We start from the raw sequence: 27,584 nt of genomic DNA, 5'->3' as shown, positions 1-27,584 counted from the left end.
TAAATTATTTTCTAGATTCACGGATTTGAAGCATCTGCAGTGCCATTACCAATGACTGGGAGCATTTCAGGGTATGGTAGAAACCAGGAGGATTTTAAGCAGTAATACTGGGCCCTGTTAAGAGCTTTCTGCCCCCTAAATAACTACGTGACAGGCAAGAAAGATGGGGAGAACAAGACAGAAATATTTCTCCACCACCAAAATGAGAGGCCTGCTAAATCAGGGCTCCAGAAATAAATGGAAAACAATCCAAACAACAGGCAAAACTCTTCAGGATCAATAAAGCTGTTTGGAATGGAAATCTACTGAGGCCTGTAGCATAGATTTATCACCAGGATTATTAAAAGAAAGAGCTCCCACTGAAGTGGATATTGGACAATTATAGTGTTACAGTTTCACCACTCCCAACAAGGGACAGGCTGCAGGGTCTGAACTGTGCAGCTGCTCATCACAGGGAAAATAAAAGCTGTATCTTCCAAAATATGCTGTTCCTAAGGAAATTATACAGGCCAGCTATGCCAGTTTTGTTACATTATTGGGAATTCCAGTTTGGGATTCACTCAGTCTACCAGCAGAGGAGGACGCAGCCATCCCAGTCCCTGCTCTAAACAAGTGTTTGCAGAAAGAAGAGTGGCCCCCCAGGACCCCTCAGTGCTGCTCACTGTGTCACCTGAGCACTCTTTAGGAAGTCGGCCCCCAAATAAAGTTTACTTTTTTAAATGACCCTTTCACTTGACTGTGCCCTATCCTGTTTTCCCTGCAGTTTTCCACAAGTTTATGCAGGTTTGTTGAGCACAACATAAACACTTTTAACATTCCTGAGGCATTTTCCCACCTGGTTACTGCTTTCTCCCGTCCCACAGGGCACCACTAGAAGAAGGTGGTGGACAACACCCACGCTGGATAAGTTTAGCACTTCATATGTGGCAAGTGTCTTCTCTCCACCATTGTTTTCTTTCCCAACATATTTTAAGAGAGCCCTTTACTGTAAAGTTAAAATAAAATTACCTTTAGGAGTATAAATAAAAAACCCTACCATGGTGTCAGTGTATTTCAGGACAAAAGACAGAGCACAAACCCCCCACGTTTCGAAGATTCTGTTTAGAGCTCCCTACATAAATAGTGATAAAGGATACAGAGAAATTGAAATGCCACTTCATCTTCTTCTGTTTCAACTCTTCCTGTTTTCTGAAGGTTGTTACTGTGACACCAATGTAAAAAAAAAAAAAAGAAAAACCCAACTTCCTACTTCTAATCTGTTTCAAGTCTTTGTCCTCGTTTCTCTCTGCTTGCATCAAGTATTGACAGAAATTAGACTTTTATTGCTGAAATGCCTGGCTCAATCAAAGGTACGTGAGGTAAAATTATTTCCAGACTGAAGACTTAATTATTTCCAGACTTCCACTTCTGCTCCCTGGTATTTAAGGTAGGGATCACTAAAAGGCTTTTAAAAAGGTAAAGACTCCTGGTATAATTGAGTCTATTGTGTATGTTCATAACGTTGAAAACCTGTTTCTATGGGGTTACAAAAATAAAGTAACTCTGTCGTGTCTCTGGGTTGTACCTGCAGACCAAGGTGGGGGATTGAGCAGTTGAGCTCTGTGTCTGCTTAGAGACTGATTCTTTGCTCAGTGGTGTGTCGAAAAATTATATGTAAGTGCAGAAAATAAGTATTTACATGTTTAGTTATTGATTTAGTTAATAATGGTGGGCAATTAACAGAGCATTTCATGTGCCATGCAGAAGACAAAAATCTTTTGGTTGTGTAGTCCAAAATCATAACAAGTGCTGACAAAATGAAACAATTTTTATAAAATGTATTTGGAATTCAGGAAAAAGTCTATAAAAATTGAACTTATTTGATTTAAAATGAGTTTTTTATATCAACCTCTTGTATTAAAATACTTCATACGTATAAAGTGAGTAAGAGAGTTTCTGCTACAATGATTTCTTATGTGAAACTGCTCCATTTTTCAGTGTTCCACAGACCTGCCTATGGTGTGTACCTGAAGTTAGAATTTCAAACCAGGAACAAAATAGTTGTATTTAATGGAATTTTAGTGACCAGTTTTGATAGCTTAAGAAATCAATTTAGAAAATTTTGGGCTGGCCAAATCCTGCATTATTGGAAAATTTTCCTTATCTAAGTAGGATCAAATTCTTATGCTGGTAGTTCAATGCCACAAGTTAGAAACAGCTGAGAACATTGGGTGGATGCTCAGTAACAGAACCCAGGGGATAATAAACAGAGGAATTTCTACTTTAGGCAAGGACTACCCTGAATTAGCCTTGGGGCAGAATTCATTTGAGATAAGCTATTTTTGTCAACATACAAAGAAACACAGTGGCCTTTTTTTGTATATAAGTAACAGATGTGAAAATTTTGATGGTATTTGCCCCAGTAGAATACAAGTCATGGCAGTTTCACTCAGGAAGTACTTTTTCTTGCTGTGAAAAGCAGCAAACTACCACACCTGATAGAGATGTGTTATTATATTCTTAAAAGTACATTAAGTATCACCATTAGTTTACTTGTTGAGCTTTATTTAAAACTTTCCTTTAAATTTTCTGTCACCACTTAGGTATTTTCTTTGTAGAGCATTACAGAACACTGAAATGAGTCTCAGGCTGTGTTTTGGGCCCCAGAAACTTAACAGCATTAAGTGAAATTACACAGAGCCTCTGCTACTTGGGAACCACAGGATTCCTATGAAAAACATTTGTCTGTGGTGGCCTTGAAGGGCCCATCAGCTCTGCATGGCCAGGAGGAAATCAGAGAGAGAAAGAGTTTGTGACCCTGGAGCAAGCTGGTGGGGGAAATGTAAAATACGTGGAAGTGTATTTGCACACCTCTCTCTGGGGGAGGGGAGCAAAGACACGGTGTCTGATGTGGTACTTGTTAGATCTTATACCTACTGGGTATTTAGGCTTCACTTTTTTTCTTGTAGTCTGTTCTTTGAAGCATATTTTTTTTCCCCAAAACTTTTTTTTTTTGTATTTTGGAAAAACTACTGCGTACTTAATTTGTATCATTGTCTCACATCTTATCCCTTATTTTATGCTGTGTTTAAATTCAAAAGTGACTGAATAGCTTAGGAACCATCTTAAATGGACTTGAAATGTTGATAACATCACTTTGCAAATTAGAGAATTCCACTTTTATTCTGTAGAGGCAACCCCACTGCACAATATGGATAATAACTTAATTTCTTTAACAAGCCATATTCTTTTAACATTCTTTCGTCATTATAGTCACTACCTATAATAAAAAGCCACTTAAGTGATTATTCTGCATAGAAATGTCAGAAGTGCATAAGAAAACTCCATGCTTGATAACTGAGGTTGATTTATAGCATTCATGAGGAAGAAAAAAAGCAAAATCTAACACTTTGCTGTGCACTGATCAGTTCAGTTTACAGGTTGTTTTTTGGGATGGAACCAGTACAGATTTCAAACCACATTTTGAAGTAATTCTTTTACTGTTTCCCAGTAATGATAACCTATTAAAATGATCCAAGGAAGTTACAGAAATACCACTAGAGATTATGCAGTAAAGCAACAAATTGCAGATTTCAAATTGAGCCACTGATTATGTTATTCCAAATGGTTTTTTTATGGCTGTTTGCACAAGAACAACCCATTATTCATAGCAGCCAGTGGATACAGTAAGCATAACTGAGCAAGAATCAAACAAACACTCACAGATCACCTGATGTTCATCCAAACTGTAATTACAAGGGGTTATGCTCATGCCCCTATCAGCTCTTCCAAAGAAAATTTTCAACTTGCTTATTTTGATAGTTTCCTATCCTTTCCTCCTCCTTTGTTTTTTAGAAAGAAAAAAAGACAATACAAATATTTGCTGAAATAAGAAGTAGTCTGGACCAGCACCTACCCTGCATATATTAGGATAGATTTCAAAAGAACAGGTTCACTTTTTTCAAAAACTGTGTCTTAGAAGATGTTTTCATCTGGCATTGAAAGCATCTAAAAACAAGCAGTACACTATAATATCTCCGTTAATTAGACCAAATTAATTTGGGCTACACAAAAGCCAACTTTAATTTATCACACTATTTTCCTATGATACCATCTTTTCTACTTTGCACATATTTATGCAAATCTGACTTTTAGAACAGGACATGACTTTCATTTTGTTCATGTATTTTCATTTTATACCCCTTGCTGCAATGTGTTTGGCCTTAGCTCCCTTAAACTGGGTAAGCACAGATAATATGCAGGCATGTTTAATGTCCTGTGTTTGGAACCAGTTGCCCAAAGAAACTGTGCAGTTTTATCCCCAGAGATTTTCAAAACCAGACTGGTAACACCCTGACAACCTCATCTGACCTCAGTGCTGACTGTGCTTTGAGCAGGTGTTTGGACTAGAGATGTCCTGAGGTCCCCTCTAACCTCAACTGTTCTGTGTTTTTGTATTAAAAATTACTAATATTAATTAATTTTAAAAACATGATACAAATATATAATGGGAATATGGTTCCGGAAAATTAAAATTGTATTATTCTTGGTGTGCCTAGAGCCTCCATTTGCAAATCTGAAACTCAGACTTGTTTCTAGTGCTTTGGGTACTTACTGTAGGTTGTAAGAGTGGTTTTAAATGTAGTGTTCAGTGTTCTTTACACCGTACTGAACTTTAACTCCTAGATGAGAAATGAAAAATGAATCAATTTAATTGGGAAAGGAAGTAATTATTGTCTGTTTAATGCCTGCATGTAAGATTAGTGATATTCTTAGTTGCTAATTTTACCAGTCCAGCGGTGGGAAGTGTGTATTTTATTTGCTGCCTGCCGACTCCTGCTTGTTTTCTGTCCCCTCCTGGCAGATCCATGAGCACATGGCAGCTGGCCCCTGGGATGGAGGCCCAGAACCCGCCGGCTGTCGCGGCCGCCCCAGCAGATCCCGTCCCGGGCCCTTCCCTGCGGCCCTCGCGGGGCTCCTCAGACCCTGCCCGGGGGCAGGTCCTGCCCCAGCCCCTGTACCTCAAAGCCCTGACGATCCCGCTGCTCCAGCCCGTCCAGCCAGGATGCTTCCAGCCACACGCGCCCTTGGTGACCGGCAGGGACTGTGGCCACCTTGACGGCGGCAACATTCCCCTCATCCTCAACCCGCTCGTTGCTCCGGAAGGCACGGAGCCGCCTCAGCCGGTTTTCCAGAAACAGCTTGGGCAAAGCCTAACACTGAGCATAGTCAGCACTTTACCAGTTTTATCATCACCAAATTCTTGCGTAAATGCATCTATTGGAAGCCCGGGAAAATCAAAAAAATCTGGGAAATACATCTGCAAACACTGTGGACGAGATTGTTTGAAGCCAAGTGTCCTTGAGAAACACATTCGCTCTCACACAGGAGAGAGGCCCTTTCCATGCACCACTTGTGGCATTGCATTTAAAACTCAGAGCAACTTGTACAAACACAGGAGAACCCAAACACACGTCAACAACGCCAGGCTGCCCTCAGACTCTGACATCACTGGGGGACCAGAGCAAAATGAGAGATCAGCAGAGAGCACCACCTCTCCTCAAGGCAGCAAAGCACTGAGTAGCACCAGTGAAGACCAGGGGATACACATCAAACAACCCAGTTCAGAGACCAGTGCAGCAACAGACACTAAGAAACCTCATGAGCTCTCACTGCTAGCAAAAAGCTCTTCATCAGCTGCTTCAGAAAATCAAGAAACAATGAATCAGTCCTTCAGTTCAAAGGTTAATCAGGAGGTTCCTGAAAGAGAACCTCAAAGTTTAGCATCTCCAGGAGCTTTGTCAAATGGTCCATGTCTGAGAAAGAAGATGCAGGAGCAAAGAACTCCCACTGCCAATAAGCACATTCAGCTGCAAAGGCAGCAAGCAACCTCTTCAGAGAAGCAGTGGGATTACAAACCCTTGGACTGCAAGCTGAAGAAGTGTGAGAGCACTGACTCGGGGTATCTGTCGCGCTCTGACAGCGCAGAACAGCAGATGACATCATCCAGCCCCTTGCACAGTCTCTACGAGCACAGCACGGAACTGGAAAATGAAACTGCCTTCAGCGGCCCAAGGTGTGCCTCAGGAAGCACTGCAAAGCTGGAGGCAGCTGACAAAGCTACAGCCTCAATGCTAGAGAAAAAGAGACTGGAAGAACACATTTCAAAGCTTATTTCTCACAACAAAAGTGTGGTGGATGATACCCAGTTAGACAATGTCAGGCCCAGAAAAACTGTCCTTTCTAAACAGGGAAGCATTGACCTGCCAATGCCTTACACATACAAAGACTCTTTCCATTTTGATATCAGAACTTGTGATGTAAATAGGAAAAAGAATCTTTCTCTTTGTTCAGCAAAATCTACCTTTGCACCCCTGGAGAAATGCAAGCCAATGTTTTTCCATTCAGTTCCTACCCAGTTCTCCACAACAATCGACACTGTGCCTGTTACTCGGAGCAACTCCTTGCCTGTTGTGGAGGGAGCAAGGATGGTACCTGACAAACCAGGTTGCTCAAAACCACTTTCTCTTACTAAGCAGTCTGCAAACACAGGCACTGCTGGTTTGCTGCCTAGCAACGATTTTGCTGCGAATTCAGTGGATTTCCCTAATAGCCATCCCCGAGCTCTAGTGAGACAAACAGCAGTGGATGATTTGCCCCTAAGTAATGCAGCTGATCACCCTTCTCTGTCAGAGGAGTTGAAAGGGGCTAAAAAGCTTGGGGCCAGAGAAGTAATCAGTGCTAAAAATAAGAAACACAATCAAAGGAAGTTGAAGATGTTCTCTCAAGAAAAATGGCAAATGTATGGAGATGAAACGTTTAAGAAAATCTACCAAAAATTGAAAAGCAGTCAAAATGCCAAGAAAATTAAACAGAGAGAGAATAAGATTACAGATATTACAAGCTTGATTCCTAATTCAAGGGAATCAGCCAGCAGCGCTGAAATTACTGAGGAAAGAGATGGCAGGAGCTCTTCAAGTGACAGTCCTTCCGCCCTTGTGACAGCAGCTTCAACCACAGGTAAATCAGGAACTTGTACTGATGCTAATCATGTTCTGCAGAATGTGTCCTCTGAGGAAACTGCAGACAGAGTGTCCTACCTAATGGAGACATCACATTCCATAACTGCTGAAGCTGTAACCAGCCAAACTTCCCAAGAGCTCCGTGGCAGTGACACAGAGAAATGCACAGCTGGCAGCAGCACGCTGCTGGCTTCAAGCAGTGGTGATCTCAGGCTTCAAAATCCTGAGTGTCAGCTGAGCAGCGATGGAAGGAATGATGACTGCTTGCCAGTACAGAGTAGCAACTGGGAGAAACCAAGCCCTGGGAAAGAATCCAGTGCATTTGACTTAGACTGTAAAAGCACTTCACACAATCTTGGGAGCCATCACGGGACTAAGGAAAGTGGCCAGCATGGCCTGACGTCCCCGTGGGTCCATTGCAACAACAGAGAAACAGAAGGGAAATCCCACATTTTGCCATCAGAAAGGAAAAAGCTGAAATTCGAAGTGGAGAAAACACAAAATGTGATTTCAGTGTCCTGCCCTAGTCCCAGTAGAGAAACCACTGCAGCAAGTGAAGCAGAGAGAGTCCATTGCTCTGGTACTCAGTGTCCTCCCACAGCTCCAGTGAAATTCTCCAGTAAAGCAGAGGAGCAAAAATCAAGCGCAGGAATTAATGATGTCACTGGAGGTACTGAGAATGTGGAATACAGGAAAACAATCAAACTTCCCACAAAAGCTCTTAATTACAGTGACATTAACCTTCTTTCACATCCTGCAGGTATCTCAAAAGCTTCACTGGCAGGATTTTTAGGATATGAATTAAGGGGAAGTGATTCCAACTCTTTTGCCTTGCACAGTGCAACAGATGGAGATGACAAAACACATCTTGTAAAAACAGGAGCAAAAGTGCCACTTCTCAATGACAATGCTGTGGATGTGTCTCCTAAAAGTCATCATCTGCAACCTGATCATTTAAGTCCAGTCCCACAACAAAATGCCTTCTCTCCAAAATACATCCTTAAATTGCCACAGGACAAGAGAACTTCAGATCTGTCATCTTTGCTTAGACCTGAAGGGGAGATGACAGCTTGCAGACCTCGGACAGATGACTTAACCACCCCACCCTGCTCTTGCAGCAGCACATCCCTCTGTTCTCTTTCCAGTGATGTGGTTTGGTCCCCTTTAAAATCTGAAGTGAGACGAAAGGCTGGCAAAGGAGAAATTCAGTGGAATCTTCACACAAACTGGAAAACTCCAGGATTCTGTTCATCAGTCAACTCAGAAACCACAAATATCATAACCACAACAGAGAACACCTTTCGTAACCAAATCTTCAAGCAGCAGGATATTGCAAAAGAGGATGAGAAAAACAAACAGAACAAAAATAAATTAAATTATCAAAGGCAAAGAGAAGAGAAGTGGATGAGTAAAAGTACTTGCTCTACACAGACTCTGCAGAAGAAAATATGCTTTACTTCTGTGTATACAAGTGGCTTTTTCATATCTGCTGACATCAAAGATGAGAGGAAGGCCTTACATCACCTTTGCTCAGAAAGTGACTCTTTGATAAAGACATCAGTTTCTAGCAAGCGTGCAGAGCCAACAATCCTGGGATGGGACAGAGCGGGAAGTCCATGCATCCTTAAGGACATCCCACCACCACTGCAGGATCCACAGCATTCCCAGAGCTCACATGAAAACCCCACTTATTTTTGCCATTCTTTTGGCACTTTCTATTGCCACACTCTCAGCACTCACTGTAAAGAATTGCCAGTGCTGCCCCACAATAACAGGACCTGGTACTCTGGCACTTCTCCAGTACCAGGCTCCAAGAGCACCTTCCCATCCCTCAGTGCTGAGCCCCGGCTGACCTGGTGCTGTTTGAGCAGGAGCTTCCCTCTGCCCTCAGAGCAGAGTGGGAATGCAGCCTCTGCCCATCCCTCCTTGCACACCTGTGACAAGGAACCCAGCAGGGAATGCACCCTGTCAAAATATGACATTTCCATTTTCAAAATGAGAAATATTAGCAAGAATGTGGCATATGGCTTAACAAACACAAGTTTAAAAACGTTGGTTTCATCATTTTCCAAAGGACACCAGATGCAGGAGGTAATATTAATAATCCTATTTGCTTTCTCATGAGGGTGTTACTGGCTGACAGCCCACCCCCACCCTCTTACTAGAAAAATGAAATAATTATCAGAAGTGTATTTATGAACATTTACAGGCATTTGCTAATACAGAATTTAAAATTTATGTTTTTATAAGTCTTATATTAATTTGATACATCAGAAAGATACACTTCTGTGTGAATATGTTTCTTTCATTTGACCATTTCAGAATGCTGATAGTGAGAGGAGTGAATTTCTCTTTCTTAATTTTTCTACCCTTTATGGGGATGTTTTATATTTTTCTCTAATAGCATCTGTATTTAATTGTTTTCATTCTAAATGAATATTTAACTTAGAGTAGAATTTAAATACAGAGTTGTGCTACTTAACTCCTTTGCTGTTCAGTGGTATTTAAAAAGTGCACAGATTTCCAACCTCACAGTCAATGTAATTCACAGATTTCATTTTTTCCCAATATTCTCAACAGTTAAGCTCAGCAGTTCCTGGTGTTTCTTTCAAAAATATTTCAGAGCAAAAGAAGAAAACAGTAGCTTGCAAAAAGGAAAAACTCTCAACAAATAAACTTAAGAGGAGCCACAAACAGAAAAGGATTAAAGTCACCCCTAAATGGTAAGAAGTATGGCTTTCAGGTTCACTGGATATAGATATAATTTTGCTGTAATGGGTATAAAAACTCCACAGAAAATAAAAAGTCATCCCCAAAATTCAACCTTGATAAAATTGGGAGAAAAAAAGATAAATCTCTCAGAAAGAGCTATTCTTATACCACAGCAGTGCCCCAAAGGTAAACTATAAAAATATCAATCTGTTGTTTACTGTTAGGAACAGACTTTTCTAAGCAAACCAGACATATCCCACAGAAAGATGATGCCTGGTTGGTTGAGTCTCACTATGATTTAGAAATTGTTCTTATCTGTCAAAATTGTGAGCATTTACTTTTGTTTGAAGGGAACCAAAATGCTTCTGTTTTTAATCCCGTCACAGCTCAGAGCAGTGTGCGAGGCCCTTTGTCCTTGGAAGATCCATATCCTCAACTGGTATTCACAAGAGAAGGCAGAAGAATAAATATCAAGTTAAACACAAACTAACAGAACCATCTGTAGTTCAAAGGATCATTTGGTTTAAATAAAAAAGCAGGAAGAATTTGAGCATAAAACTATCAAGGGCACATTGTCTCAATCAGTACAGCTCCCCCTCCCTGTTCAATGGGAATTCATATCAGTGGAGCACTTGCCCTCTAATCTTTCAGGAGTGTGGGGCAGCAGGATGTCTGATGAATTGCTTCATTAAGAAACACATATTGTGTGCATTCATCCCTCTTACTCTATTTCATCACCAAAATCAGACAGAGTGACTCCCTTGAGGACAAATCAGTGTCAGTAACTTAATCACCATGTCTAGTTCAGCAAACAGCCCTGCAATTTTGAAGGGCCATAAGAACAGAAACAGAAGACTCAGGTCTGTGTCACCCAGCCTAGTGACATTCTTCTAGGACTTTTTTCTGGTTTGATTTTTGGGTGTTGTTTTGTTTTTGTGGGTTTTTTCCTGCTGGTCTCAGAATTTATTTATATCAGATTTATTTATATCAAATAAGTGCAGGGATTCAATTAAGTACAGTGTCCTGCAAGCTCAGGTTATGCCTATTAGTAGGTAACTGACCCAACTGGTAACCACCAAGTGTAAATTAATTTTCTAATACACCAAACACCTGAACAAGTGCATCCTTTTAGATTTACACCTTGCTCTGTGGATAGTGACAGATTTAGGGGTGGGATCTTCCAATGTACTTTAGTCTCACTCATTCAGAGTTACTGAAAGATGGAGCCAGAGTAGGAAATAAAGCAGAATTTGATTATTCAGTGTGGGTTTTCTAAATAACTGAAATCCTTATGTTGCTCCATAGTGATGATGAATAAGTAGCACTCAAGAAGTGAAAAAGAAAAAAACCCAACAACCACACAGCCTCAGGTGATTCCTGTCTTTGTGAAGTATATTGTTTTAAAATTCCAGATACAGGGAAAAGGATCTGTTATTCCCAAATCCTTTTCTCTTAGAAAATCAAGGATTTACTGAATCCTATGGAGGAAAAAAAAAAAAAAAAAATTGTGGGTCTGTGATTCCTGTCTTTGTGAAGTATATTGTTTTAAAATTCCAGATACAGGGAAAAGGATCTGTTATTCCCAAATCCTTTTCTCTTAGAAAATCAAGGATTTACTGAATCCTATGGAGGAAAAAAAAAAAAAAAATTGTGGGTCTCTTGCCTAAAATCCTGATTTTTTTTTGAGTTGACATAAACAAACACCTCCCTCACAGTAATAAATTGCTGTTAGACTTTAATGCACCTGATGAGGTGATGTTATTCTCCTCTGGCTGCTTTTACATCTCCCATACTTGTTTATCCCCTCAATGCCCCTGGCACTGCAGGTACAGAGGGAGGCACATCCATGGATTTGCTCAGCTGAAAATGAACCGGCTGAACAAGAGGCCCTCTTTTCCCAACAGAGCTCTGGATGCTTTGAGAAAGGGCTGCTCATCCCAACCCCCCCGATTTAATAAGCATAAGAAGAGCCATCCTCCTCAATCCAAGATGCAAGGTAAGTATTTAGAATATTTGTGTTAAAATTGATGTTATTGCAGTGATATAATGAGGAATGTTGTAAGTTTGAGCATGTGGGGGGAATAAAAATTAAAGTCAAAGTCTCTTCAACCTTTTTTCAATAGAAAATTATCTACACCAGCAAAAAGACATGTCATATTCCACCTCAGACAAACAACTTTGCAAAAGGAAAAAAGAAGCAAAGAATAACTCAGGAATATCTTCCCATACTGAAAACCGAAACCATGTTAAACAAAAAGACAAAATGGATAAAAAAGTAGGTATTGTACCTTAATTCTTGTATTATTTTTTATTGACAGAAAAAAAAAGTCAATTAAAACCCAAATTATATTCAGCTGTTTTAAAGTTGATGTTGAAACTATTTTGTATCACAGATTTTGTTTAAAATGTTGAAAAATGTGTTAAAGGTATTTCTGGGGGTTAAAATAAAATGAAAACTTACTGATGTTAGAATTAGCTAAAATAACAATTAAATTTGCATCAGTTGGATGAAATTGCTCTGGACTGAAAACTTTATGTGTAAATTTTTTCCCCTCCTAGTTTCTACAGGACATTTCTGGGCAAATCAGGGAACACCCAAGAACAAACGCCTCTGTCCAGAACATTACAGCTCCTCTGGGAATAGCTGTGACAGCTCATTCCTTTTCCTCCACAGCTGACATGTCCCTGCAGGAATTCAGCAGCGACGTGGCCATTTGCTGCTGGGTGACACAGCCCCTCGTGCTCCAGCCATCCTTGCCTGGGGAATCCCAGCCAAGCCTTCGGAGTGACCCCGTGGCAGCTTCCTTTGGGTCTTGCTCTCCTGAATTTACAAACACAGGCACAGGTGACCAGCCTGACAGCACAAATCCAGAGGCTGCTGCTCCTCTTTCCTTACATCCAGGAGCAAGCCAGGAAAACAAACTGAGAGTAGAGTCAGAGAGCCAAATATTTGGAATGTCAGACCCGGTGATCCAGGCCTCTAGAAGGGAGAAACCTCCAACTGAAGAAAACACACATTCACCTCCCAAAGAAAACTCACCTCCCAGTTCCCAGCCAGGATGTTCACATTTGTTTGGATCGCAAGCAGAGTCTTTTCCTGAGTCAGTCATGAGGGCTCAGTTACCCAGCAGAGAACACTCAGAGAGGGCAAATTCATCTCAGCATCTCCTGGACCTGCACGGAAGTGCCGACAAGAGCAGATCCCACCTGCAGCCCAATCCCTATGGAAGTCCACATGGAACAGCTACTGCTACCTTTAAAAAGCCTCCAATTACTCTCAGATCCCCTGAGTTCAAGAGTTTCTCTGCAACACCCCCCAAGACGTATAAAAAGAGAGGTTTAGAGATGATGAGGAAACAAACACGGGTGGAGTATGATGACACGAGCAGTGATGATGAGGACAGGCTGGTTATAGAAATATAGCAACAGGCTGCTGCCAGGGGCTTGTGTGCCAGCCTGTTACAGCAGGAAATGCCAGGGATCTTTGATCCATAGTTCTGAAACATCTTAACATCAGCAAAGCCATTCCTCTATGCCAGAGGCAACATCCTCTTTGGAAGGGCCCTTCCTTTCAAGGACTCAACCTTTTTTAAAAATGCTCATTTGAGGCTGGCATCGCACATTTAAATGCAAGAGGTAACCCTGTGTTCCTGTCGGGTTTCCAGCATTGTTAACATTCCTGCCAGTCTCAGAATTCCCACAAGTGCTGGCTGCCAGTGGGTGTGTTACTCCAAGCCTGCAGTGGATTGGGTTACTTCAACAATACAACCGCAGCAACTTCCTCAGTTCCTCAGCTCAGATTTCCTGGAAGGGTACGGATGTGTTCCCTTCTCTATATCCCTCTTTTCTTGTAGTCACTGCCTCCATACTGGGAGTGACACACTGGCATTAAGGGGAAGATCTGTTCCTTAAGTATCTCTGATATTGGAAGAGTCTGGAAAAATGCTGGTCTTTTCCCATGTTGCACAAATGTCAATGCTTCTGTGTGAGAAATGACACAAGCATGCTTTGCTTTGTGTTTTGTGCCTTTTATGCCAAGATCTACTCAAATGTTCTTAATTTCTAGGTGGAGAATATGGGTGTTAGTTATCGGTATTTCCTTGTAGTAAAATTTCTGACAAGGATTTTCTCATTATATTTGTCACATTGTGCTCCAACTAATGTAATCTGGAATGTTTCATTTTTATTGTAGTTTTAACTGCAATGATGCCATTTTATGGAGGGTAAAGAAGCTATATGGCATAGCTCATTTTCTTTTTTTAACAACAAGTTTTGTGCTACAAACCTTAAAGTTTACTGGTTTCTATGTGAATAAATAATTAGATATTTCAATTTGACCAAATGTATTCGCTCACTTGATTAAGCTGATGAACACCGAAAACATTCCACTTCTACATTATAGTCAAATTCTAGACTTACACTTCTACTGTTCTTGTGTTGTGATTCACACGTAGGGATTAATGGATTAACCTACACAGGACATCTGGAGTTGCTTTTTAGTCATGCACATGTAAAAGATTAAACAGGTCATACAAAGAAACCTAGTACAAATGATCTGAGAAAAATAAATGTGTACGTGTAAAAAATGCCCAAGCAGCTCAGAGGGTTAAACCACATGCCAAGTCCTGTGCAATTCCTATGTATTTGGATACAAATGTCCTACAAACTTTACAAGACTTGAGGTCATAAAAACAGAGCTTCGCATTTATCCTTTATCTTGCTCTGTTCAGTATTTGTGCTTCAAGAAAAACTGCTGGGGTACTGGGGTATTGGGGTGAATTCTAGGTGCAATGAATTTAAATAGTGTGAACTCAAAGACGTACACAAATAAAATTTTGGAAGAAAAAAGAGGAAAAGAAGGGGGATGAGGAGGAACCATCAATACTGACGCAATATTGAAACATTCAAAGTTCTGGAGCTTTTTTTTTTTTTTTTCCCTAATGGAATCACTCACAGCTACAGCTGGATTCTGAATTCGCAGAAAAAGCAAAAGAAGAAGAAACACAAAGCTTATAGAGATTCCCAGATCCCAGTGTTCCCAGCAGTGCTGTTGGCCAAGCACCTTTAAAAAGCACAGTATAAAAATCATTGCACCAAACCACACCAGCACCTCCACAGCAAGAATTTTCACTTCTTGCATGTGCAAGAGCTAATTATTATAATACATGGACATGTAAGGACTATTCTATATAAGTTTTTCTGCATAATGTCTGTGGCTAAATGATGCATTTAAAAGTAGAATTTCTAGATCAGTAATTTAGAAATATTCTAATGACAGAAGTGCTGTGCAAAGAAACTTTTATCCTATATTTTACAGTATGAAATATAGAAATTTCTTTTTCATTCTGCATCTGTAGCTGGAAGAAAAATAGGACAAGCTAGCTGAGAAAGTAAATTTTAAACTCCATTTCCAGACAGAAGTAATCCTTGACATTTTACCTCTCTATCCTGTATAACAATTTGACCTAACATTAGTTCTTTAAAAGTGCCAATAGCTCTGTGGTGGCATTTTAACAGGAACACTGCAAAAGGCAGTGACTCCAGCATAAATCCTTTTAGCCGTAACAGCCCTTGGAGGAGTCAGGCCTGAGTTAGGTACACCAGTGTGTGAGCACTGGGAGAAATGGTCTTGGTCTAAATTAGGGAACTCAGGGAATTTGCACATCCAAATCCAGCTGGCTGTATGGAAAGCTGTATTCCAGCTTTCCAGAACACACTGTACTCACAAAAAAGACTAACAGGCAAACTCTTCTGTACTTTTTACACGGCACAAGAATCAGCTACTGATGTGTTTAATTCACTCCCAAGTAGCTGAACATAAAAACCACAGGAGGGCAGCAGGCACAGAGGGAAAAATCTGTGTTTCCTTCTCCTCCAAAGCCAGCAGCAGTTCTGATGGATCATCTCTTTGCTATAAGCAAAGCTGAAATTCCTTTGCACATGAATGCATCTCATCAACTTTATTCTCCTTCCAGTGAAGGAAGTAAATTATAAGGAATGCTGACTAATATAGACTAATAAGGTCTTTACTCAACACCTACATCTACCCAGGCAGATGTAAATTAATGGATGTTTCAGATTTTGCCTCTTTGGATGGGAACACATTATTTCTTATTGTTTCAGACTTTTCTAGTAGATCTTATTAATTATTGATTCTTCACTGATCTGCCTATTGGGCAAACTCCAACTCTTACACAAAGGTGGGTGAGAGGGATGTGAACCAACCAGAGCAAGCTTGAGATCCCTGGCAAATACAAAGATATACCTTGAATAAAAGGTCTGGCTTAGAGCTGCTGGAATTGGCTCTGTAGGGGAAACTTCCTGCAGCTCCTCACAGAAGCCACCCCTGCAGCCCCCCACTACCAAAACCTTGCCACACAAACCCAATACAGCATCATGTTATTTAGGGCTGGAACATATTTTCTTTCCAGCCTTATTTTTACTCATAAAATCTTGCTTGCCAACGGCTTCCCCAAAACACAATTCCTAAAATATTTAGTTCTTCTGTGTATGCCCTGCTGACACACACAGGGAGTGGTATCTAAACACACACCTAAACCTGGCTTTGGATCCTGCCTAGGTTTTATTTGCACAACCAAATTTGTTCCCATTCATCAGTGTTTATATTGTAATAGTTTTCCTGTAGTTAAGTAGCTTTGTTAAACCATTAATTTTACCTTAAGGATCTGTGTGGAATCACGGCCACAGATTAAGACTTCTGGCCTGTATTTTTCCTTTACCATCAGCATTCCACAAGAGTCACATGGATGAAGGGGTCAATAGTGGGGTTTTTTTAGACTTTAAAATACTGTGAGATTTTAACAGCTGATTTAAAGTGTCCTGGTGGAACTGGATAAATGTCACGTAGAAGTACTTAGAGGTTGTGTCTTCCAGGGAACTGTAATGTTACCGCAGTTTGGTTATAAGCCATCCTCTTAAGTACTTAAACGTAAAAAAGTGGTTTTCTTTCTCACAGTCGAAGTACCTATTGACTACTCATGACAACTGCCTGATTATGTTCTGCATTTATGTAATACTTGGGTTTAGAGGAGCTGCAAGAGCCAGTTAAACAAGGGATGGACTCACTTGAACAAATTTGTGGGTGACTTTGCAAATTTGTGGGTGACTACTTTGCAAAGAGGATTCTTGGGCCATGGCCATATAGAGGATTTTAGCTTTAAAACCCCCGCTATAAAAGTTTCATTATCGGTCCCTAAAAATTATCAGGGTTCAAAACCCAATGCTAAACAAGGTGATTCTAATAGAGTCAATTCATTAATCTACAATCCGTTTTTTTAAGCATCACAAGGATGGTGCACATGCATCTGTAGCATATTTTTGATTCACTGATTGACAAAACAAGCAATGCTGAGTACAACACCAGGACTATGTTCTTAATCCAGCCAGGACTGGAAGTGTTTCAGAGTGAGTTAGTTGGGATATATTAGACACTGATCCTTTTCAAAGATTCCTATGCCATTAACAAAAGGAGAGACTGGATGAGAGCCATGGGAGCTGTTTCATAACCTCCTGTGGTCTTGTCTTCCAGCTGACTTTGATGGCCACTCAGGTTTTGCTGCTGAGGTCAGACATTCTGGACCAGCACAGACAGTTAAGCCTTGATGGAGTCAGGCTTCAATTACACTTAACCTCTGCAAAGCAAAGCCTCTCACACATTACAGAGGTATTCACAGGGCAAAATTTAGGTCACATCAACAGCCCTCCCCCACTCTTTTTACATTGATCAGTGTTTGTATCTAAAAAGCTATGATTTATTGTTCTGCATTATACATATCACATTCAGATTTTTCTTGAAAACATCCTTATTTCATTGCACATGCCCAAATTAAACATTCTGTCTCAAACACACAGCTGCGAGTATGACAGGATCACTCAGCTGAGCTGCTGTCTTCTGCAAAAAGAGGCCATTACAGAGATTTCCTCTTCTCCATCAAAACGGTTAATACCAAAAAAAAAGAAAAGAACCAGATTGATTTCCGTAACATGCTTTGGCAGCAACTGAGGTGAGCAACTAAATGGGGAAAAGGGAGCCAGGGTTGTTCCCACCTGTGTTAGGAAACCACAGTCTGAGAAGAGCAATACTTCACCGGGAAGCCGAGCCAGGACTATAACAGTTACCTCAAATCTCCAAACTTGTACGTACAAATGGAATTAGAAGATTGGCACAAGCAGCAATTCAGAGAGTTCTGTGCACATACACGTTTGTGTGTTGGCTGGGAGGAACAGGTAAAATTACACTCCTTAAAAAGTAATTTGACCATTAACTCCACAATGGCTCTTAATGCTCCCGTTGCTCACAGGGAATCATTTGCACTGAGCTCCTCAAACAGAAGACACAAAAAGCCATCACAGCCTCTGCAGCCCACGAGTGCTTGGTATTCCATCTCATCCCACTTATGAAAAAGTTTTGTCTAACTTTGTTGATTCTACTTATGGGTTATGTTAGCTCCAAATGGAGCAAATATTGAAAAGGGAAATCATACAAAGGCCTCAGACCTCAAATCACTGGTTGTCCAGAAGCAAGAAAGTAAATATAACAAAGTAAAGCATAAAAAACCTGCCTCATCCTGCCCAATATTATAAGGTTTAGAGATTATATGAAAAAGGATTCACAAACTTTGATTTAAAAACAAGAACAAAAGCAAAAGGGTCATTATTACATGTTGGATATGAAAAACACCAAACCTTTTTTTATTTGTACCAGATGTGGATAGGCAGATGTGAACTGTTGGATAATATTCACAGAAGCGGAATTAGGGAAATATCCATAATTAATAGCATGCCTGTGGAAGCATGTTCTGTGCTTCAAAAAGAATTCAGGTGGTATTAGAACGGGAAGAACCTCCTTACCCTGAAGATGTTGACAAATTTGAAGAAATTCCAAGCAGTGAAAAAAATCCTGATTGGAGAAACAGATTATTTGTGCAGAAACATTAAAGGAACCAATCTTCTGCTCTCAATTACACCAATGTGGTCCAGTTAAATTCAGTGGAAATGTACCAATAGAAGCAGGAGAAAAGCTTGACTTAAACATACAGTATGAAGGATTTTCTTAGAAATGCTCAGAGGAAGAATTCCCTTTAGGAAGGAAAGGAATTGGTAAAACATTTTGGGGAAACAGTAGGTCCTGTAAGATTTAAAGTGCAAAGAAGGAAAATAACAGCCGGAGAATGTTCCACTGCAGTAACTCTAAATACCTCCTCTGGGATATTTAACAGAACACAGCAACTCACTGCACAGAACAATTACACACAGGAGGTCGCCAGAGAAAGCCATCAGGCAGTTCTTCCCCTGGATATCCCTGTCATTCATGGAATCCACACAACGTGTATGTTCATCTTGTCAATGCCTACATCCATTGTTTCTCTTCACCTTAATTCACACAGTAGTGACTAATGCATCATGAAAATTCATCCATGCTGGTTCAGTTACTAAAATGTAATTGCATCACCTCTGTGCTCTACCAGATGTTCCCTTTTGTGTTCATCAACACCCTCACCATACTTGGTTTAATTACAATGACACTGCAAAAAAATGGGGCCAGAAAGAGAGAAATCTTACCCCTTATCCTTGCCTCCTGGACAACAGGATCAAGAGAGGGTTTGTAAGATAGACCTGACAATACATATATAGAATAAGAGAATCACAGGACCCTTAAGGTTGGAAAAGACCTCTAAGATCATCAAGTCCAACCATCAACCCAGCACCACCACCTTGTTCACCACTAAATCATATCCTCAAGTGCCATATACACACATTTTTTAAACATTTCCAGGGATCAGGACTCCACTACTTTCCTGGGCAGTCTGTTCAACAACTTGTCAAGCCTGACAACCTTTTCAGTGCAGTTTTTCCTAAGCTCCCATCTAAACTTCCCCTGGTGCAACTTGAGGCCATTTGCTCTCGTGCTGTCATTTGTTACCTGGGAAAAGAGACCAACCCCCAAATCACTGCCCCCTGCTGTCAGGGGGCTGTGGAGAGCCAGAAGGTCCCCACTGAGCCTCCTTTTCTCCAGGCTGAGCCCCTTTCCCAATTCCCTCAGCCGCTCCTGATAGATAAGGTTAACAGTTGCTGGTCACAGTGTGGACTTATTTGTTCTCAGAGTTGGCGTGCTTCTTCTTAAAGTTTCATCATGCAACACCTTCCTTGCAGTGCGTGTTCCCTGGTGTGCTGTTTATCCCGTGGGAACTGGGCTAAGGTTTCCTGTCGCTGTACTTTGTAACGCTGGCCCATGATGTGACAGAAGCGCTGCTCCTGGAGCCCGCACCCGGCCGTGCCGGCAGCCCCGGACAGCGGGAGCCACCTGCGGGAACCCATCAACAATTACAGCTCTAACCTGTCCCCGGAGGCAGCCTGCGGAGGGGACACCTTCCCACACCTTCCCTCCCCTGCTATGTCATTAGTGGCCTTTGAGAATTCTGAAAGTTTTGGATATCCCATGGATGCTAAAACCAGCACAGTCCTATTGCTGGGCAGCAGCTCGTGGCTGAATGTGTTCCAGGTCTCGTTTATGGTTAAACAACTATTTAAGAACAGCCAATTGCTGCTGTTCTGGACATGCTGGACCTTTAATATGAACGGGAGTGGTGCCACAAGCGACACTCGTCATGCACCTTCCTCAACCCCTTTGGCAGTGGAGGGCAGGCCACACTTTGCTTTCCCTTGGAGGGGTATGCAGTGCACCTGGAATCGACTGTCCCAGGGGTGGAAACACAGCCTGCCATGGACTTCCTAGAGGGAAGCTCCAGAGCACCTGCAGTACGTTGCTGGCATTCTCTGTAGGGTAACACAGTGTGTCTTAGTCTGCGGCAAGGCACACATCCCACACCAGCTCACTTGAGCCATTCAAATGACTCTGCCACCCACCCCTGCAACTCCCTGATGTTTCTGACTTCAGAAATCAATAGAAATCTTAAGCCAAAACAAAACCAAATCTGGCTTTTAGCATAGCAAAGAATCGATCTAAAATTAAATAGAATTTACTTCGCCTCTCCAAGCTCTGCATGTGACAAATTTCAGAACAATGAGTTATGAACCATTTAGAAGTCAGTGATCAAAAGGCTATTTTGATGGAAAGATTCCAGATTGGTCTGTAGCAACAGTAACTATGTTGCAGTAAGGCCAAATCTAAAAAAACCACTAAGATATACAAAGTGAAAGAGCCATTTTTTCATGTGTCCTCACATGAATATTCCCCTCCTTGATCACTGCGTGACAATAAGAGAGCTGGAGTCAACACAAAACTATTTAGTTGACTGTCCCTAAGTTCTTTACATAGCTGGTATTGCTTTAAATATCTTTGCCCCCTGAAAAGTTAAATTTGTCCCACATTCTTCTGGGAAGGCTCAGAGCTGGCGTTCCAGCAGCGTTCCTAAGGGGAGCCTTACAGAACTGGAATGTATTCACAGGTACTCTCCCATCCCCCCCAAGTGAGAAATCACAATTATGGGATGCAGGGAGAATTAACACCCTTTGTGAGAAAAAGGCTTCATAGTACAGCACAACTTAAAACAGACCACAAGCCTGCATTAAACACAATCATCTCCAAAATAAAAAAAATAATACAGAATGCAGTAAATGGCTCCAAGGGATCCTCAGCCTATGAGTCTTTTTTTTTCTGTTGTTGTGGGAAATCATTTGCTATTCTGCAAAAATATGAGAAATGTAAAGAAGTCCTAAAAGCAATGAAATCCTAATAGTCTTTTAACAACTTAAAGGATTTGAATTCTCCCACTAAATTAATCAATCATTAGATTGATTCAGAAACATTCATACTTTACCAATGCTGGTCTGCAGAGTTGTATGACCCTGGCAAGCACAAAGGCTGTGGTCAATGAAAATAAGACTTGTTCTTCCACTCAAAGCTGCAGATCACATCATGCCTGAGGTTGTTCCTACTGTTGGCATGTGCTGGTGTTTGAGATGAGTGCAGAGAGCAGGTTTATGAAACTTCCAAATCCTGATTCTGTGAAAACTCCTGTTTCCAACTCTTCTAATGACATTTTGCTAACATAGTGAATTTAACATTGTATTTTCCTCTAAGCACTGGCTGAAGGGGGTGTGAGATGCAAATAAATATATATGGAAAGATTTTCAGACTGAAAGTAGGGAACAGATCTCATCTCCTTGGGGCTGCACAGAAGTCCCCTGCCTCCCTGAAAAGCTCTCAGTGGGTTGGAAAGGTGTAACTGCCAACATCTTCACTTTGCCAATGCAGCTCAGACTTCAGCAGTTTAGGTGGCACACTTACAGAAAATTTGATGTACTTGGCCTGATTTCTATTACATTCGCATTATACAAAAATGAGATGCTTTTCTACTCCTCTTTCCCCTAAAAGGGGGATGAAATGGAACACTGGCAACAGCAAATTTCGAGAGAACGTGTGAACTCCATTGCTGGTGAATATTTCTAGTTCATTTTGTTCAACAATGGAAGAGAAATACTTAATAGTCACTGCAGTTACACTACTTTATAACTAGCATAGTCATAATTGATAAGAAATCAATTCCTTGTGCCAGCTGCATAATTTCATTTAAATTTTTACTTCATCTTTCAAGTAATCACAAAAGCCCTCAGGCCCTCCCCAGATGCAGAAGAGAGAAAACCTCTGTTACTCTGTTTTGAGAACACCCTCAACTGCCAGTTCAGTTTAGCACAATGGATTTCTATACATCTTAAATTTTTAGGCTGCCGTTACAAAGCAGGTGCTTTTACTCATAGAACAGAATTCTCTCTTACAATGCAGGACATCTGACTTGCACATCAGATTGCAGAGTAATTTTAGAATTTTCTAGAAATATTTCTGTACAAAATTTTCTTTCAGATAATGCTGTGTACAAAATGGTTATAGCCAGTGGTATTTACAGGCTTTTTATCTAGTCAATGAGCACTTTTAATTCTACCTAAAGCTGGATTTTCCTTTCATGAGTAGTTCATGTCACACCTATCAGCTCATAAGTTTGATCTTTATCTTTGTCATACAGGCCTTGGCATCTTCTATGGCATTTTATTATACGGTAAGAATCTGTTCCTTTAGGAAAAATATAAATTGCTTACTTGATCCTTGATTTCAGAGATAAGAAAGAAGAGTTTCAATTGGAGGTAAAGGTTTTAGGCTTCTTCAATGATAAAATATAAACCCCCAGCATGACATGAGTGTAATTCTGTCCAACAACACACACAAGTGTGTGTGTTTCAACACACACTTTCAACAGTTTCCAGTTCTCTGTTGAAAGAGAACAACCATCCACAGCGCTAAAAAAGCAGTTTCCCCATCAGGTGCCCTAACAAAATTTTCAAACGATTCAAACACAGAGGCATAAATCAAGAAAACAAAGCTTTTGCAAGATGTTACATGTAAGTTATACTAAGAAGTTAAAGAAAACCAGCTGGCCATAAAATGTAAATACAGCCAGCACACAAAAAATTAAGAGGAAAATAAAACCAACCATGCATTGCAAATGCCCCAAACACAGAGCTTTCATTCTGTATGACCACTGAAGTCTAACTCCAATCATTCACCTTGAACAAAAAATTCATTTTTCAAAATACCAATGAAGCAGGGCACTAAAGCTTATGCAAGATGGAACTTTTTTCAACTTTTTGGCTTATTCAAGATACAGTTCTTCAAGGTGGGGAATTACCAGCATCTCTTCAGTGGCAGCTGTGAATCAAAGCTGGAAAGAGACAGTGACTTCCTAAATCATCATGGAAAATATCTATCAGGATTAAACCTAAAGGGTTTGGTTCAGTTTCCCATGTTGCTGTCTCTTCAGTTTCTGAAGGGTAAAGCAATCTGGACTTGCTTTATAGACCCAAGAGATTCTGAGTAACCCTGGGAGGAAAAAAGATAGAAAAGCAAATGTCTGGCTACACCCCCAAAGACAGGAGCCTGCAATGTTGGAGGGAGATTAGAAAATACCTCAAAAGGCTCTATCCATGTACAGCAACTGTTTTTCAAAGGTGTCTATAACAAACAAAGAAAAACCTTTTTAAAATCAAACCCTAGAACTTAGTGGGATAAAATACCCGAACTCTGGATTTTTCATGCTGACTTAGTTCAGATCACTTACATAAGCAACATACTTGAGATTTGATTACATAGCTAGATTTTTTGTTTATTTATTTACTTTTAAACAGGATGCTTGCTTGGGTTTAAGTTAGTTTGGGGAAAGGGAAGTAGGAAGATTTTGAAAACAAACAAATTACTTACAAACAGACAATTTAAAAAAATAAACCTGTAATGCCAAAGCTCTCCCTGTCTCTCGAGGCTGGTATTTTTGGATTCCCAGCAAATTCCTCTTCTTCCTGAGCTCATGTAGTGACTGGGAGCAACCAGCAGCCTGGAACCCTTGGCAGAGCCCAGATCACAGATGATGAGACTCAGTTTGTCACTGATTTCAGAGATAATTATCAAGATAGGGAATTCTGGCTTAATGTCCTGATTCGAGAAGGGAGTACGTGATCCCAATCATAAACCATCCTGTGAGCAGCAAATGATGTCTTAACAGCATTTATAGCTGAAGTTTAAAATACTCACGGAGTTTGTATAAAACAGATGTGAATTTTCAAACTAAACAACAGATTTTTCCTAAGAGGAAAGAAGTTGAAGCAGCAGAGGAAACCTCTGTGTCCGCCTCTGCTTCTGAGGAACCAAAAAGGGAGTGATGGTTCTCTGACAGCTAATGTACTAAGTTTCAGTTCTCCTGCTCATCTGTTTTTATTCTCTTATTACAAATAATTTTTTCATAGTTTGCCTTTCATACTTCTAGGAAATTCTATTTACATGTGCTTTGTTGATAGGTCTCATCTGTTTATGTAAAAAATACGTTTGTTCCCCTGAAAGATGATATGTTATTAGCCTTATGTGTTGAAGTTATTGTCCCAGATATTGTATTTATTTGGCCTTTAGCCTGAAATCTGCATCTGTTCTTAATCCATCCATAGGAGCCCTAATGTATCTCTAATAGGCTCTGAAATCACCAATGTGTTGGGGTTTTTTTTCTCTCCTTTCCTAAGCCAGCTAACGTGGAATAGCCTGGGCCATAATTTTCCAAGTTTAGTCAATCTTTTCTAAACCATCTTACCTTCGGGTTTCCCACTGTGTAAACCTGTCTTGAGCAGGAACAATCAGAACAGAGGAAAGTAACAACCGCTTCTTATGCACATGCAGTGGATCAAACAACCACATCCTTCTCTTTTGGCCCTTTAAGTTGATGCTACAAAACAAACATTAAAATAAAATAAAAATAAAAGAGCTCCATGACATTTCCAGGGAGGCCAAATGCTCCTGGAGTCTGTCCTTTAACTCCAAAAAGCATACACTGAAAACTTTATCGTAGAATCATTATGTGGAGTCATGGTGACTGTCAGGAAGGCAAGAGGAACTAAATAAAATAGCAAATAAAGGTTTTCACTGAAAACTGGTAAATAAGTCTGAACTTTATTAGAAAACCTCAGAGTCAGAGCAGAATTTTCTTCATAGAAATAAAGCATGCCCTTTTAATTAAAGCTTAACATGTTCCTGCCAAGGCACCACTGTGAAACACAGGCTGGAAGCACAATGGAGGCTTCCAGCGCCTGGTGTGGCATTGCCTTGAGCGGTGATGGACTGGAAATAAAACTGTTTCTTCAGAAACAGTTTGAACTGTGACCCAGCCTTCTCAAGAATGACAGCCTCAGACATTCTGAAATCACAGGAACTGTTTGTCTGAAAAAAACCGCTCCAGAATTTCAGGAAAACAACTTTTAGTTTTTGGCCAAACGGACAAGAAGTCCCAGTGGCTCACTGCCATGGTGCCAGAACTCTGCAGAGTGAGAGTAAAAGAAATGCATTCACTAACTCAGCATTCAACCCCTCCCCCCAAACCCAAGAAAAATGGCTTCTATAGTAAATAATTACGGAGGATTTACTACATGTGAGAAGAGTACTGAGTTTAAACAGTGTCACGCCCTTTATCCCACTGCGAACTGCAGTATCTGGACATTTGGCACAGCTGCTGTCCTTGTGTACACCCACAGTTTAGTAACAGGAACCACAATCACAATACTCCCAAGAACTGTAAATTTGTTACATTATTTGTGTTGCTGCCTCATAACTTCTTCTCCTTGATCTTTCTTTCTCTACTTATTTTACAGGCAGTAAAACTCAGTAGATTAATAGTGCTATTACTACCTTACTTTATCTGCCAGATCTTCTTGGGTGGCCAGTTTCCAGCTGTATAACAATCTTTGCTTGCTCACATCTCCTTGTTCTCAATGCCACCCTTTTTACTTTTTAAACTGTATTCTGCACATTTTAAGGCCTCAGTGCATTTTCAGGACTTGAGATATAAACTATTTGAAAGCAGTAGTTACAATTCATTAATAACTCATGCATCTTTTCTCAGAGTAACTAAAAGCAAATAAAGGTACGTGAATGACACTCTAGCTGGTGAGACACCTATGAGATTTAGTGGAAAAGCAGAGAACCATTATTTAATTCATATTTTATGCTATTTAACTGGAGACTATAATAATCATCATCATCCTTTTTGCAGCTACCCTATAGTCCATGATTTTCTGTCTGTCACTATTATGGCAATGATGGACATGTAAAATCCTTGCCTGCAGATTCTGACTCATCACAAAGTGACTACAACTCCTGTGTCCTCTTCAGCTATTTGTCATTATAGAGTCACTACCAGTCTGACTTTAACTCATATACACATTAGGTTAAACTTTGCTGGCAAAATTGCAAGTATCAAAAGCAGAAACTCTGACTCCTACTCCTCTATTCCTTGAGTGAGAAAAGATAAAACAGTAAAAGGAAAAATGTCAAAACAATAATAAATCACTCCAGAGCCAGGGATAATAAATTACATTATGGCCTTTCTAATGCGTGAAATGCTGTTACTCAAAACTGGAAAGGCATGGAAACAATTGCACTTCAGAGTAAGAGAAGTATGATCCCAGCTCTTTTGTTCCAGTTCAAACACCATACACGACCCTTGCTAACAGCTGTGGTGCACTGTGTCTCCTTAGGTCAGCAAGGTATATCCAGGCTCCAGAGAACAGCTTGAAGCATCATTGTTTCTTTGGAAGTGAGAGTCAATAAAAATACTACAAAGGAATGCAGCTAGGCTCTTGGAGTTGTACAAATTCCAGTCCTTCATTCTGTCCCTCATCAAGTCCTTCAAGGAATGAAACAACTTTTTGAACTTGTCTTTTTTTTTCTAATTTGCTTCAATTTTCTTTTCAATGCTTTCCACAATGTATTTTCTAAAATATCTGAAAAGTAACACTGTAATAAGAAGTTACCCCAGACTCTCTGTTTTCTCCAAGCCTGTAGCTACACAAACACGGCTTGAAAATGTTTGCAGCTGAAGAATTTTCAGCAGGGACATAGCAGAGTACCTGGGAAGCTCAAATGACAGCCAACCACTCTCAACAGCCTGGTGCCTGCTTAGCTCTTTGCTTTAAAGAGGCACTCAGAGGCAAAAAACAGAAGCAAAGTCCCAGCCATGCTGCTGGAGGGATAGACTTTACCCTTGGCCAGAGATTAACATCTCATTCTCTTCCTTTACCCTGTTTCTTTATTCCTTTTCTCTACATCCCCAACTGATATCCTATTGTATCTTTTTACTTTTTGTTTATTCCTCCTCCTTTTTGTCTCTTCTCTTTATAATAGAAAAGATACTTCCGTGAAGAGTGAGTTGACTTTCTCTTTTCCCCATCCTTTGCCTATTGTTTTTCCTCATTATCTTTCCCATTCCCCCACAAAACACTGCTACCTTCCCTGCCCTGCTTTGGCTGATGCCCCAGTATTCCTCCCTAGGAGCTCACAGAGAACATTCTTTTGGGATCCACTCT

General features: G+C 40.5%; 1 protein-coding gene across 3 annotated transcripts in view; it reads left to right on the top strand.

Annotated features, from left to right (window-relative positions):
- Positions 1 to 14,050, top strand: part of ZNF831 (zinc finger protein 831) — a 17,346-nt gene extending 3,296 nt beyond the window's left edge. Inside the window, exons 1-6 of one of the 3 annotated variants that reach the window (XM_017734588.1) lie at positions 9 to 1,349; positions 4,844 to 9,092; positions 9,582 to 9,724; positions 11,540 to 11,709; positions 11,837 to 11,988; positions 12,273 to 14,050. In XM_017734588.1, the coding sequence (XP_017590077.1) occupies positions 4,848 to 9,092; positions 9,582 to 9,724; positions 11,540 to 11,709; positions 11,837 to 11,988; positions 12,273 to 13,136 (5,574 nt within the window). In that variant the 5' untranslated portion in view covers positions 9 to 1,349; positions 4,844 to 4,847 and the 3' untranslated portion in view covers positions 13,137 to 14,050. Of the gene's footprint in view, positions 1 to 8; positions 1,350 to 4,843; positions 9,093 to 9,581; positions 9,725 to 11,539; positions 11,710 to 11,836; positions 11,989 to 12,272 lie in introns of those variants that run through there. The other 2 variants (XM_017734582.1, XM_017734593.1) reach the window with 2 other exon arrangements.
- Positions 14,051 to 27,584: the final 13,534 nt, after the last annotated feature.

The sequence above is a fragment of the Corvus brachyrhynchos genome, unplaced genomic scaffold, assembly GCF_000691975.1.
Source record: "Corvus brachyrhynchos isolate BGI_N302 unplaced genomic scaffold, ASM69197v1 scaffold10, whole genome shotgun sequence".
In the NCBI taxonomy this organism is placed as follows: Eukaryota; Metazoa; Chordata; class Aves; order Passeriformes; family Corvidae; genus Corvus; species Corvus brachyrhynchos.
This window is presented reverse-complemented; position numbering and strand designations above follow the sequence as displayed.